The sequence below is a fragment of the Zootoca vivipara genome, chromosome 15 (assembly GCF_965207765.1).
Source record: "Zootoca vivipara chromosome 15, rZooViv2.hap1.1, whole genome shotgun sequence".
Classification (NCBI taxonomy): Eukaryota; Metazoa; Chordata; class Lepidosauria; order Squamata; family Lacertidae; genus Zootoca; species Zootoca vivipara.
The window spans coordinates 28,312,532-28,324,713 of NC_142598.1; the positions used below are offsets into that span (position 1 = coordinate 28,312,532).

Here is a 12,182-nt window from a genome sequence, read left to right on the forward strand (position 1 = left end):
CAATGAACAAGTACTGTAAGAACAGTACTTCAGGGTTTGCAAATGTGCTTTGATATTTTTTTTTAAAGGTGTAGAACTGAGCGGGGCTGCATTTAGGTTTGATGAGGCCCTAAGCTACTGAAGGTAATAGGGCCCTTTATATGTCCAGCTGTCCTTTGTCAACAACAAATGGTCACTGTTTTTTGTGTTGAATATATGCTAGTAATTTATGGACTCTAAAGCCATTTGCACATAACAAAATATGTATTTTTTAAAAGTAATTGTTGAACTTATCTTAAATTTAGGAAACGTACAACCAGGATTTTTTTCCTTTAATTTTTTTTAGGGGGGTCCAAGAGAGTGGGGCCCTAAGCTATAGCTTGTTTAGTTTATACCAGTGATGGCCAAACTTGGCCCTCCAGCTGTTTTGGGACTACAACTGCCATCACCCCTAGCTAACAGGACCAGTGGACAGGGATGATAGGAATTGTCGTCCCAAGACAGCTGGAGGGCCAAATTTGGCCATCACTGGCTTATACGTAAATCCGGCACTGGAACAGAGGCAGAAAGGTAGCCAGCTGTCCTACTTTACAGAGGAGAGCCTTCCATTGAAAGGTCATCAGAGTACAGTCCTGTATAGGGAGTACAGGGAGCCCTGTATCTGAAGGTCCAGGTTCAGTTTAATAGCAAAAAACCACAGGAAGGATGACCAGCAGGAGCTGGGAGTTGCCCACTAACAGACAGCACAGAAGGCTGAGAGGCACACAGGTCTCCCCAGAAGAGAGGAAAATGTACTGTGGTTTCTCTTATAGCAATTACTTCTCAATATGCACCTATTCTTATAAATTGCAAATTGGTGTTGTCTTTTTGTCCTTTTTTGTTTTTTAAGTGTTACATTTCCTCTTTTTGGGCAGTGTGCAGGTAGCCACAGGCCTGAACACATATATGCCAACTGACTTGATCTGGTTTTGTAGCTAACCCTGTCCCAATGGCACACAGTACATTACATTAAAGCCACGAGAGTTTGGACATTTCTCCAACTCAAAATGGTGTGCCAGGAGATCATGTTATATTTAGCTCAGTGGCAGAGCTAGGCTCCATTTTTTATGATGAATGGCCAGTGACCTCTGAACTATTTATTTCAAGCAGGGGGGGAAAGAGAGAGCATCTGATTAATCCACAACAGTGGTTTAATTGTTCATTTGACCACTTCCATCTGGATGTGACCCTAGAGCAGTGTTTCTCAACCAGTGTGCCTCCAGATGTTTTGGGACTACAACTCCCATCATTCCTGACCACCGGTCTTGCTAGCTAGGGATGATGGGAGTTGTTGTCCCAAAACATCTGGAGGCACACTGGTTGAGAAACACTGCCCTAGAGGCTATCTGCAGAAATTGACTTAGCCAAGAGCTATAAATTCTGTCATTTAAAATCAGAGCCCAATTTGGCGTAGTGGTTGAGAGCTCTGAATCTTAAGTTAAGGTTCTGTAACTTTCTCTGCAATGCATGTATGTTTTGATAATTCATTTGTTAAGATTTATGCTATAAATAGCCTGGCCCAGTCCTAGGGGTTATGATAGGTGATAAACTTCTATCAATCATGCAGGCAAGCAAGCAAATTTTCAAATCACTTGTGATCAGCAACTGGCATCAAAGACGCAGCTGGCCCTTATGCGATGGAAGACAAAACTTGTGCACCTTTAGTAGTTATACAGAAGAGGAAATTTCAACAGATGCAGCCTCTGTCGCCCAGCATGTTCCAAATCACTATCTAGTGGTGCACTCAGAGCAGGACAGGGCTTGTTCTGTACCTCAATCTGAGGAATGAATAGCAGCAGGGCTGACTTACCACATTTTGAAGTAACTAATACACATTTGCATCTAAAGACAGGGGTCCTCATCAGACCATTCAGTCTGGTTGGGAGAGGGCTACAAAATAATTCCACCCAGAATCAAAAATTACCCTAACTGTACGACTGATCACATATGTTTGAACATCTTTAAGTATCTATTTCTCTTGCCAACTTGCTAGTTCTGCACACTGCATGCATATTATTATGAAATATTAATTGGAACCACACAGGTGGCGCTGTGGGTTAAACCACAGAGCCTAGGGCTTGCCAATCGAAGGTCGGCGGTTTGAATCCCCGTGATGGGGTGAGCTCCCGTTGCTTGGTCCCAGCTCCTGCCAACCTAGCAGTTCAAAAGCACGTCAAAGTGCAAGTAGAGAAACAGGGACCGCTCCGGCGGGAAGTTAAACGGCGTTTTCGTGTGCTGCTCTGGTTCGCCAGAAGCGGCTTTGTCATGCTGGCCACATGACCTGGAAGCTGTACGCCGGCTTCCTCGGCCAATAACACGAGATGAGCGTCACAACCCCAGAGTCAGTCACGACTGGACCTAATAGTCAGGGGTCCCTTTACCTTAAAAGGCAGAAACCACTTTCCTTTTTTAAAAAAAGAAAGATGTCACTGTTAAGCAGTGCTATATTGTTAAGTTAGTACTTGTTAAGTCACTGTTAAGTCAACTGTATTGAAAATATCCCGCAATTGTATAAATATTGTTGTATTTAAGTTTGAATGATGTTAATGATGAAAAACTGAATATAAAATTTTAAAAAATAAAGAAAATATAGTTATTATGAGGCATTAAAAAGTAGGAAATGTTCACAAGAAATGTTCTTTGCAATCTTGTCTTTTTCATAATTTAATTTTAAGTATATCAAAAAGAAGCTTTGGGGGCCCTATCTGAATCTTGCCTCTGCGCTCAAACCACACCTAAAATCTGCAAGGTAATATGTCTCTAGTTTACATATGCATAGTGCTAAAGGACTGGAATATGAAGGATTCCCTTTGGTAAGCCTTTTAAGTAGAGAGGATTGCAAAGGACAAAATTTAAACCTGTGTTTAAGTTCAATATACTTTTTGCTGCATAGCTACTAAGATAACCAACATTATAAAACTGGTGAACAAGTTTTTATTTTCAGCATTAAAAGGTTTATAATGGACTTTGGCTAGCCAGACTTCTATTTAAGATGAATAAACTTTTTAAAAACCATTAAAGGATTACAAGGTCCATATAAAAGCACTCAAAAGTTACAATGAATCACTATTTGTTCAATAAACTCTAATCCTTAGCAACATTCAAATACAAATACTCTAAAGAAACGTTCCCTTTTGTCAGCAAATAAAGCACCTACTGTTTTAAACACCTCACATTTTGCTGCTAATTGTCTTTGCACAACAAGGGAACTATATACAAGATGCAGTATTAAAAATACTATTGGTTCAAAGGCAATAAAACTTTTAGAAGGTTCTGACATCAAGTTTAAGTTGCAACATTAAAAAAAAGCAAAGCACATTTCAAGCTTCACTTCATGACATTCCAAAACATAAGAGAATGTTAGATTGAAACCAATTGCGAAATAGTTCATAAAAAGGATTTCCAACAAGAAGCTAAGAAGAAAACCTATTGACCAGGCAAGAGCAGAAATCCAGTCTCCTAGCATATGTATCAGATTGCTTGGCCTAACCCTAATACAAATAATTTATAGAGCTTTCCAATCACATCTCTGTTCCCTTCCATGCCTGAAGAGGGCTTTGGGACCAGAGCGTATATATACAGAGTATGGACAACTCACTAGGCTAGACCCCAAGCTTAAACCATTGAAAGTCCTAGATCTACTAATAGACAAAACCTACAAAATTTTTGGATTAACATTCAAATTGTAACTTCCTTAGTTTTAAAATGACTGGGGTTGGTTTTGTTTAATGCATTATAGCCTTTGGGGGGGGAGTGGGGGACAATGGCAACTGATGTCAGTCACAGCAACCCTTAAGTGCTGCTGGGTTGCACTTAGTTTATTTATTGGTATCGCTCAACCCACAGCTTTTGATCTTCAAAAGTCAAAGTATGAGAATGAGAGCCTCTTCCTGTATGGTCTCCTCGTTTCTTAAATGAGCTTGGCTGGAGTCCTGCTTGGGTTATGCCTGAAGTCTGACAAGAGGCTATCACTAGCCTTCTCTGTACAAGCTGTAGAACTCTTCCATTGTGGAGTTCCCTACCAAGTCTGGTTGACTTGCAAGGCAGTCATGTCTGTTCAGGAACGGAACACCATCATGTTGCAATTTATGCCCATCACTGCCAGAGGTTGCCCAGGAACTCGCCCTGATAAAAATCCCTCCCTCTCAGAAGGCTCACCTTCTAAAAAACCAGGCATTTGTTCCCCTCCACATAAGAGACAAATGTATGATGCTGCAATGCAGCGGCTTGGCCCAGCCATTCTGCAGAAACAAGCCCCACTGAAACACTGGGACTTACTTCCATTTAACTGTATTTGACTGTCACGACGCATTGAAGTCTGTGCCATGGCATGGTAAATAAACCCCTTTAGTGATCTCTTTCTGAACTACCTTGGCAGGAACCATCATACTGATTCTTTACCGATATGTTAACACATTTTCTTCTTTTTTTAATGTGACCTATCAGTGATTTTTTTTCCAGGAAACAAAAAAATGCTAGTGCTCACCAACAAACAGGGGGAGGAACCAGCAAATGGGGGAGGGGTGTGGCCTGACACCAAGGCTGGGCGGTAAGGGTGGGTTAGCTAATTGATGCTCCCTCGCCCACCCACTCACCTACTGGGGCGCTGCCGCCCAGGTGAAGAGGTGCCCGGCTTTGCGAAGGAGGCAGCAGGGCTCTGGATCCTGTCAGAGCATAGCACCTCCTTCCTTAAGCTGGGCAAATGCCTCCCAGGCTTGGGGAAGGAGGCGCAATGCTCTGGCAGGGTCCCACATCCTTCCCTCCCCAAAGGTGGTGGCACTGCGTACTGTTGCGTACCACCAGGGGGAAAGCACTGCCCATAATATGATCCATACTTGCACGTGTGAAGTATTTGAACTTATACCTTGTAATAGAATGTTTTAAAATACCTCGTCCCTCCCCCCCAAAAACCCAATACATCATGAGAAGCACTCCAAGTATTGATACCTGGTATTGTCTGTGTCATTGGCTCCGTGGTGATGGCAGGAGCTGTGCTTGGGTGCTGCTGACTGGAGCTAACTTCTGGCTCTGTGCTAGCAGAAGGAGACAGTGCTACATCGCTGGGAACCTGATTTGGCACAGGCTGGAGGGCATCTTCTGAGGTCGCTTGCTCCTCTTGCCCAGGGAGTTGCAAGGCCGATAAAGGAATGCTTAATGACTTGCCAGCATTGGAAGTGCTGGCAGGCATCTGCAGGGCTGCCTGAGGGTTGACGGCCAGGCTGCTTCCAGGCCCTTTACCTGCCGAAGCCAGAGTTACTTTGGGAGGCTTCTGGGGGGAGGCAGAGATGTTCTGCAAATCATATTCAGCAATGAGTGAAGGTGGCGAATGAGGGGTGGATTTAGACGGCACAGGGTAGGAGGCTGCAGGGTGAGCTTTGGGTTTCGACATCTGTGTCAAGGACAACGCAGGGCCGTCGATGCCACCGGTGATCTCTGCGTTAGCCACAATGTAATAATCCTCGGGGAGTTCTTGCTTGATTTTTTTGACGGACACATTGCTACTGTTCTCATCGACGACCTGAGAATGGGAGCCTGGATGGAACGAGGAGGTGGCGCCCGGGGCTGGCCTTTTGCGGGAATTGGTCTGAGATCTTTGAGGGCGAGGTTCAAAGTCACTATCTTCATCTGTTACCGAGGACTCACAGACCATGTCAAAAAGAGTAGCTTCATCTTCATATTCCTCCACGGTTTCATCTAACTCTGAGGGCTCACTGCAGTAAGAGAAATCACAGGAGTCTCTGGTTCTGTTGCAGTCCAACTTTGCTTTCCCTGGCCTCCCAGAGTAGCGTTCCACTGGGCTGGCTTGTGTGTCCGGGGGCATGCCCATGAGGCTGGGGCTGTCCGAGTTGAAGCTCCTGTTGTCCTGGAAACATACTCTTTCCTGCGAGCCTGCTCTACAGGTTGCCGTCAGAGGCCAGTGATAGGCATGGCCTGCACTGCAGCCCCACATAGCTGTCAGGTTGCCATGTGAGCCCTCTGAAAGAAGGTGCTTCAGATTTGGAATGAGGGTGCATATGGTCCCGTGGCTGTGGGCCCAGCTGACCAGCTTGGAAAGGTTTTCGGAAGAAGTGTGAAGGCAGTCCTCCATGGTGCAGGCTCAACAGCTCCGTACCTAGAGGAGACACAAGAAAGCTTTACACCTGAACCAAAGTTTGCAGTTGAATTTGACTTCACATTTCACATTTTACACGTGTGTGTGTGTGTGTGTGTGTGTGTGTGTGTGTGTGTGTGTGTTATTTATGTTTTCCTTGCACAAAGAACCATGTAAAATAGTAAATGCAGTAATCAACAAGTTGTAAAAGGTATTTCTCAGCATAGCCATTTACTTCTGCAGAGGTTCAGTTTTAGTTGGTTAAGCATTTAGATGTAGCAAAGATATTAAGGACCTAATCCATATGTTGTTGTTTATATATATACTAGTATCTTGAAGCCCGTTAAAATAACGGGTGCTAGAGCGTGTGTCGTGGCAAGGCCGGATCGCAACCCCGGCGCTCGGCTATAGGAGAAGCCGTGGCCGTGGCGTCGCCTCCTCGGCCAGGCCTGGCCTGGCCTACAGGGAGTAGGCTCGCCGGCCCTGGGATCCACCCACCGTCGCCTCCTTTCCGTCCCTTGGTTGCCTGCCACCATGGGCGCCGCTTTGAGAAGGAGGCGGCGGTGGGTGGATCCCGGGGCTGGCGAGCCTCCTCCCCGTAGGGGAGGTAGCGGGCTGAGGAGGGCGGCCCGGGCCAAGGCAGCGGGCGTCGAGCCGAGGGGGCCGTCGGAGAGGCCGCCTCGAGCTCCGGGCTCCTTCCTCCTCCTCCTCCAGCAGCAGGAGCGCGACACCTCTGGTCGGGACAATGGCGGGACCCCCTCCTCCCACCTCCCGGCAGATCCACAGGGACTGGACGCAGAGACACTTGCATATTATTATATAGGATATATAATCATGCTCAAGGCTGCAGTCCTATGCAAATTCACTTGAAATCATTGTGGCTTGCTTCTGAGTAAGCATGTTTGGACTCTGGCTGCAATTCATGCTGTAATCAAATGGGCTTAACATGGGCTTAACAGGCATCTAAACTATGGACATGTTCTTCTCATTACAGAGGATTGGAATGCTAAAGTAGGGACTCAAGAGATAAAAGGAACAACTGGCAAGTTTGGCCTTGGAGTTCAAAACAAAGCAGGGCAAAGGCTAATAGAGTTCTGTCAAGAGAACAAGCTGGTCATCACAAACACTCTTTTCCAACAACACAAGAGACAACTCTACACATGGATATCACCAAATGGGCAGCATCGAAATCAGATTGATTATATTCTCTGCAGCCAAAGATGGAGAAGCTCTATACAGTCAGCAAAAACAAGACCTGGAGCTGACTGTGGCTCAGATCATCAGCTTCTTATAGCAAAATTCTAGCTTAAATTGAAGAAAGTAGGAAAAACCACTGGGCCGGTAAGATACAATCTAAATCAAATCCCTTATGAATACACAGTGGAAGTGAGGAACAGGTTTAAGGATGTAGATTTGGTGGACAGAGTGCCTGAAGAACTATGGATGGAGGCTCGTAACATTATACAGGAGGCAGCAATGAAAACCATCCCAAGGAAAAGGAAATGCAAGAAAGCAAAATGGCTGTCCAATGAGGCCTTACAAATAGCGGGGGAGAGGAGGCAAGCAAAATGCGAGGGAGATAGTGAAAGATACAGGAAACTGAATGCAGATTTCCAAAAAATAGCAAGGAGAGACAAGAGGGCCTTCTTAAACGAGCAATGCAAAGAAATAGAGGAAAACAATAGAACGGGGAAAACCAGAGATCTGTTCAAGAAAATTGGAGATATGAAAGGAACATTTTGTACAAAGATTACCATAATAAAAGACAAAAGTGGTAAGGACCTAACAGCAGCAGAAGACATCAAGAAGAGGTGGCAAGAATACACAGAGGAATTATACCAGAAAGATATGGAGGTCTCGCACACCCCAGGTAGTGTGGTTGCTGACCTTGAGCCAGACATCTTGGAGAGTGAAGTCAAATGGGCCTTAGAAAGCACTGCTAATAACAAGGCCAGTGGAATGATGATATTCCAGCTGAACTATTTAAAATTTTAAAAGATGATGTTGTTAAGGTGCTACACCCAATATGCCAGCAAGTTTAGAAAACTCAGCAATGACCAGAGGATTGGAGAAGATCAGTCTACATCCCAATCCCAAAGAAGGGCAGTGCCAAAGAATGCTCCAACTACCGCACAATTGCGCTCATTTCACACACTAGGAAGCTTATGCTTAAAATTCTACAAGGCAGGCTTAGGCAGTATGTGGACCGAGAACTCCCAGGAGTGCAAGCTGGATTTCGAAGGGGCAGAGGAACCAGAGACCAAATAGCAAACATGCGCTGGATTATGGAGAAAGCTAGAGAGTTCCAGAAAAACGTCTACTTCTGCTTCATTGACTATGCAAAAGCCTTTGACTGTGTCGACCACAGCAAACTATGGCAAGTTCTTAAAGAAATGGGAATGCCTGATCACCTCATCTGTCTCCTGAGAAATCTCTATGTGGGGCAAGAAGCTACAGTTAGAACTGGATATGGAACAACTGATTGGTTCAAAATTGGGAAAGGAGTACGACAAGGCTGTATATTGTCTCCCTGCTTATTTAACTTATATGCAGAATTCATCATGCGAAAGGCTGGACTAGATGAATCCCAAGCCGGAATATTAGCTCCATATTTGCTCCCTTAAGTGCAGAAACTGATAGGGATCGGGACTCTAGCATGAGGGCTGCCATATATCTGGGTTTTCCCAGACATATCCAGGATAGCGTCCAGGTGGAATTTCAGAAAATCATGCAAGTGTTTGGGGAAACCCGGACATATGGCAACCCACGTTCCTTTAAAATAGCTCAAAAACTTCAAATTTCTTTTGAAGTTCAACAACTTTTGTGTCTGGGTTTTCTCTTTTTTAAATCTGGCAAAATTTTCAATTCAGATTGAAATGCTTGCAGTTTGCATGTTGGGTGGCGGGCAGAATCCCAATTTTCTTTAAGGATTAACCCCCTCTCGTGCCATGCTCCATGTGGAATAAGGCAATCCCACAAGTAAAACTGGATACTGGTTATGGCACTGCATTCTAGGGGGGGGGGGCTTCCCTTGCACAGTTTCCTCAATGGGTGTAAGTAGGTTGCAGTATGAGACATAGCTGACAGAGACCAATAACCCAGGGCCCTAACAATGAGGTCATCAAAGAGGCCAGTATAGTGCCCGACACAGTGCTGTCCTCAAGTAGAACTCCAGCAACGGTTGTCACCATGAAGGCTTAAACGCTGCCTTTGACCTGGTACCCTCCTTTGCCCCTCCTGGATTCTCTTTATGTTCTCAGAAATGGTGGGCAGGAATATCTGGTTGCTCCCCCTCCTGTTCGACTTTGTCACCTAGCCGTGGAGCAAAGAAAGCCTTGAGCTGTCTTCACCCTTGGCCTCCTACTTGCATTTGCCATAGGCACACATCACAATCTCATGAGAGTTCCCTGGCTCCTCAAGAGGCTTGCTGGACTTCTTTAGGAAGAGTTGCATTTCTGCCACCATGGAAATGGGGGCTCCCTGTCCCTCACGTGTGACCTTGAAGGATTCCACAACTCCTTCAAGGGGCTATGCATTCGTTCCTGCCCTGCCATTTCTCCTGATGCATGAGAAGGTGGGATGATGGGACAATCAGGGAAGTGGGAGTCTGGATTGGCTCCGCAGAGCATGTATAGGCACAGTCCTGGAACAACATTCCTAGATCTCTGCCACTTAAGTGAATTGCTGCTTTTCACTCCTATTGGGATAAATGTTGCACCTGGGGATAATGTTGCAGTAGAGGCTACAGGTGACCATTGAAAGACTGAAGGGAACAGAGGACTCAAAATGACAACCTCTTATATGGAGAATGACTTGCAGAGGACTATCCAATGAAGATCTCACTTTCACTGTCGGAGACACCATGGACAGATGCAATAAACAGATATACAGACACACACAGACACACACACACCCTCTGCACACCTTATCTATCATAATGAGAACACACTTTGAGAGAACATCATTTTGGGGCCAACTCACATTATGCTTAGTCCCGTGGGCCATTCCGTGAAAAATGAGCCTGATAAGAAAAAAATTATTTTTAAAATATACTTATTTTACTTATAGTTTCATTAACTAAACATATTAAAGTTCAATATTCCAAAGGAAAAAAGAATTTGAAATTATTTTTTTCATGAGAAATTTGAGCTTGAAGTTTCAGTATCACTTTTCTGATTGTGTAGCTTAATTCTGTTCATTTAGGTTGGCATTATTTTTTAAAGATAAACAAAAATTGTGGTTGTCATTGTTGGTATATTATTAAAGTGAATAACTTTGTCTACACATTGGACTTGAAAAATTTTAAATAGGTAAGTTATTTCTATTTTATTTTTATTATTGAATGGGATGCTGTTTCAGTGTCCCACCCGTGACAGCAAAAGGTACAAAAGTTTATTTTGTGATAAAACTAATTTATAGGTTATGTTTGTTTTATTGTGGGAGTATGTATTAGAGTATAACACACCTATCAATAATAAAAATGCAGTTAATTAATGTAAACACCATGAAATTTTAATAATTTTTTTCTGTCCCACCCGTGACAGTTTTCAGCTTGTTTTATTAGGTTGCTAACTGTTGTAGCTTGAGTTAGTGATTTCAGCAAGTGATTTCAGCTCTCTGCAGACAGGAGACAGATTCCTCATGTAATAATTCTTTATTCTGGCAAACAAGACTGAGGGACTGAGGAGAGGGGAACTAGCTAGAAAGAGATACATTTTGGAGGGAACAATCTCAAGCAATCACAAAGCTGCCTTTTGGTGGAAACCAATAAGACTAAGGAGCCAAATGCAGCTGCTTGAATGAACCAATAGTAGCTGTTCCTTCTGGAACATAAAGGCAGTTACCGTTACTTTACCCTAATGCGAATACATACAGTAATAAAGATAATATAACCTTTGAATCAATACACAAAATGGGAAAGACTACATCTGCAGAACGTATGAGAAAGCTGCGTGAAAAACTAAAACAAGATAAAAACAAATGTGAAAGCTTCAAAGAAAAGGAGAGGGTCAGAGATAAGAAGAGGCGAGAAAAGATGAAGTTGGTAAAGAATTTGTCTGCAAAATCACTTATGGAATACAGACGGAAAGAAACTGAGTGCAAAAGAAAGTACAGACAAAAGATAAAAGAAAAAGAATCTAGGCCAATTGGCGACACTACTATTCCAGAGATTGGGTCATTTAAATGCCCACAATCTCTTGGAAAGGCTGTTACCAAAGTTAAAAGAGTGTTGCCATTAAGTCCACGGAAAAGAATAGCCGTGTTACGAAAGCTTGTGTATGAGAGTTCACCTCAAGCGTCAAAAACACTATTTGATAAAAGCCCTAAACAGAACACCAAAAGTTCTATTATTTCACAAGATAATATCGCAAAGGTCCATGGGTTTTATAATTCAGATGATATTAGCAGGCAGGCACCAGGAATTAAGGATGTCAAATCTATTAAAGATCCAACAAGTGGAAAAAGAATCAAAATCCAAAAGCGGCATATGAATATGACAGTCCAAGAGGCCTATGCCTTATTTAAGATTGATAACCCAACAGTTGAAATCAGCAAATCAAAATTTTATGAACTGAGGCCTAAAAATATTGACTTAGCTTCTCAAATGCCACACAATGTTTGCGTTTGCAAATACCACGCTAATTTCAATTTCCTAATTGAAGCCATAAGTAGGAAAGACATTTTTTTTCCTTCCACACATTCTGATCTTTTGAGCCTTACTTGTTGTGATTTGGAAAATGAAAAGTGCATGAATGGTGAATGCAAAAAGTGTGTACTTAATTTGCACACCCTAATTGATGAAGACTTAAACATGTCGTCTGAGATTTTCTGGAAGCAATGGAAAGATGACTGTTCTAGCCGGCCTAAGGTTTTTGAAGCAAAAGGAACCATAGAAGAAGCTGTCAATGAGCTACAAAATCAATTTAGTAAATTTAAGAAGCACTTCTTTGTAAAGCGATTACAAGCTAAAGCTTTCAAAAATATGAAGGACACAGTAGCTGATGATGAGGTGATTCTTCAAGTGGATTTTGCTGAAAACTATTTGGCAACATCGCAAGATGAAATCCAAAGT

The 12,182-nt window shown here is 43.4% G+C and overlaps 1 protein-coding gene across 3 annotated transcripts in view; it reads right to left on the reverse strand.

Annotated features, from left to right (window-relative positions):
• The window catches only part of KIAA1958 (KIAA1958 ortholog), a 67,360-nt gene that overhangs the window by 38,593 nt on the left and 16,585 nt on the right, over positions 1 to 12,182 (reverse strand). For all 3 annotated transcript variants that reach the window (XM_035140447.3, XM_088658385.1, XM_088658386.1), the window contains exon 2: positions 4,966 to 6,130. In XM_035140447.3, the coding sequence (XP_034996338.1) occupies positions 4,966 to 6,106 (1,141 nt within the window). In that variant the 5' untranslated portion in view covers positions 6,107 to 6,130. The remainder of the gene's footprint in view (positions 1 to 4,965; positions 6,131 to 12,182) is intronic.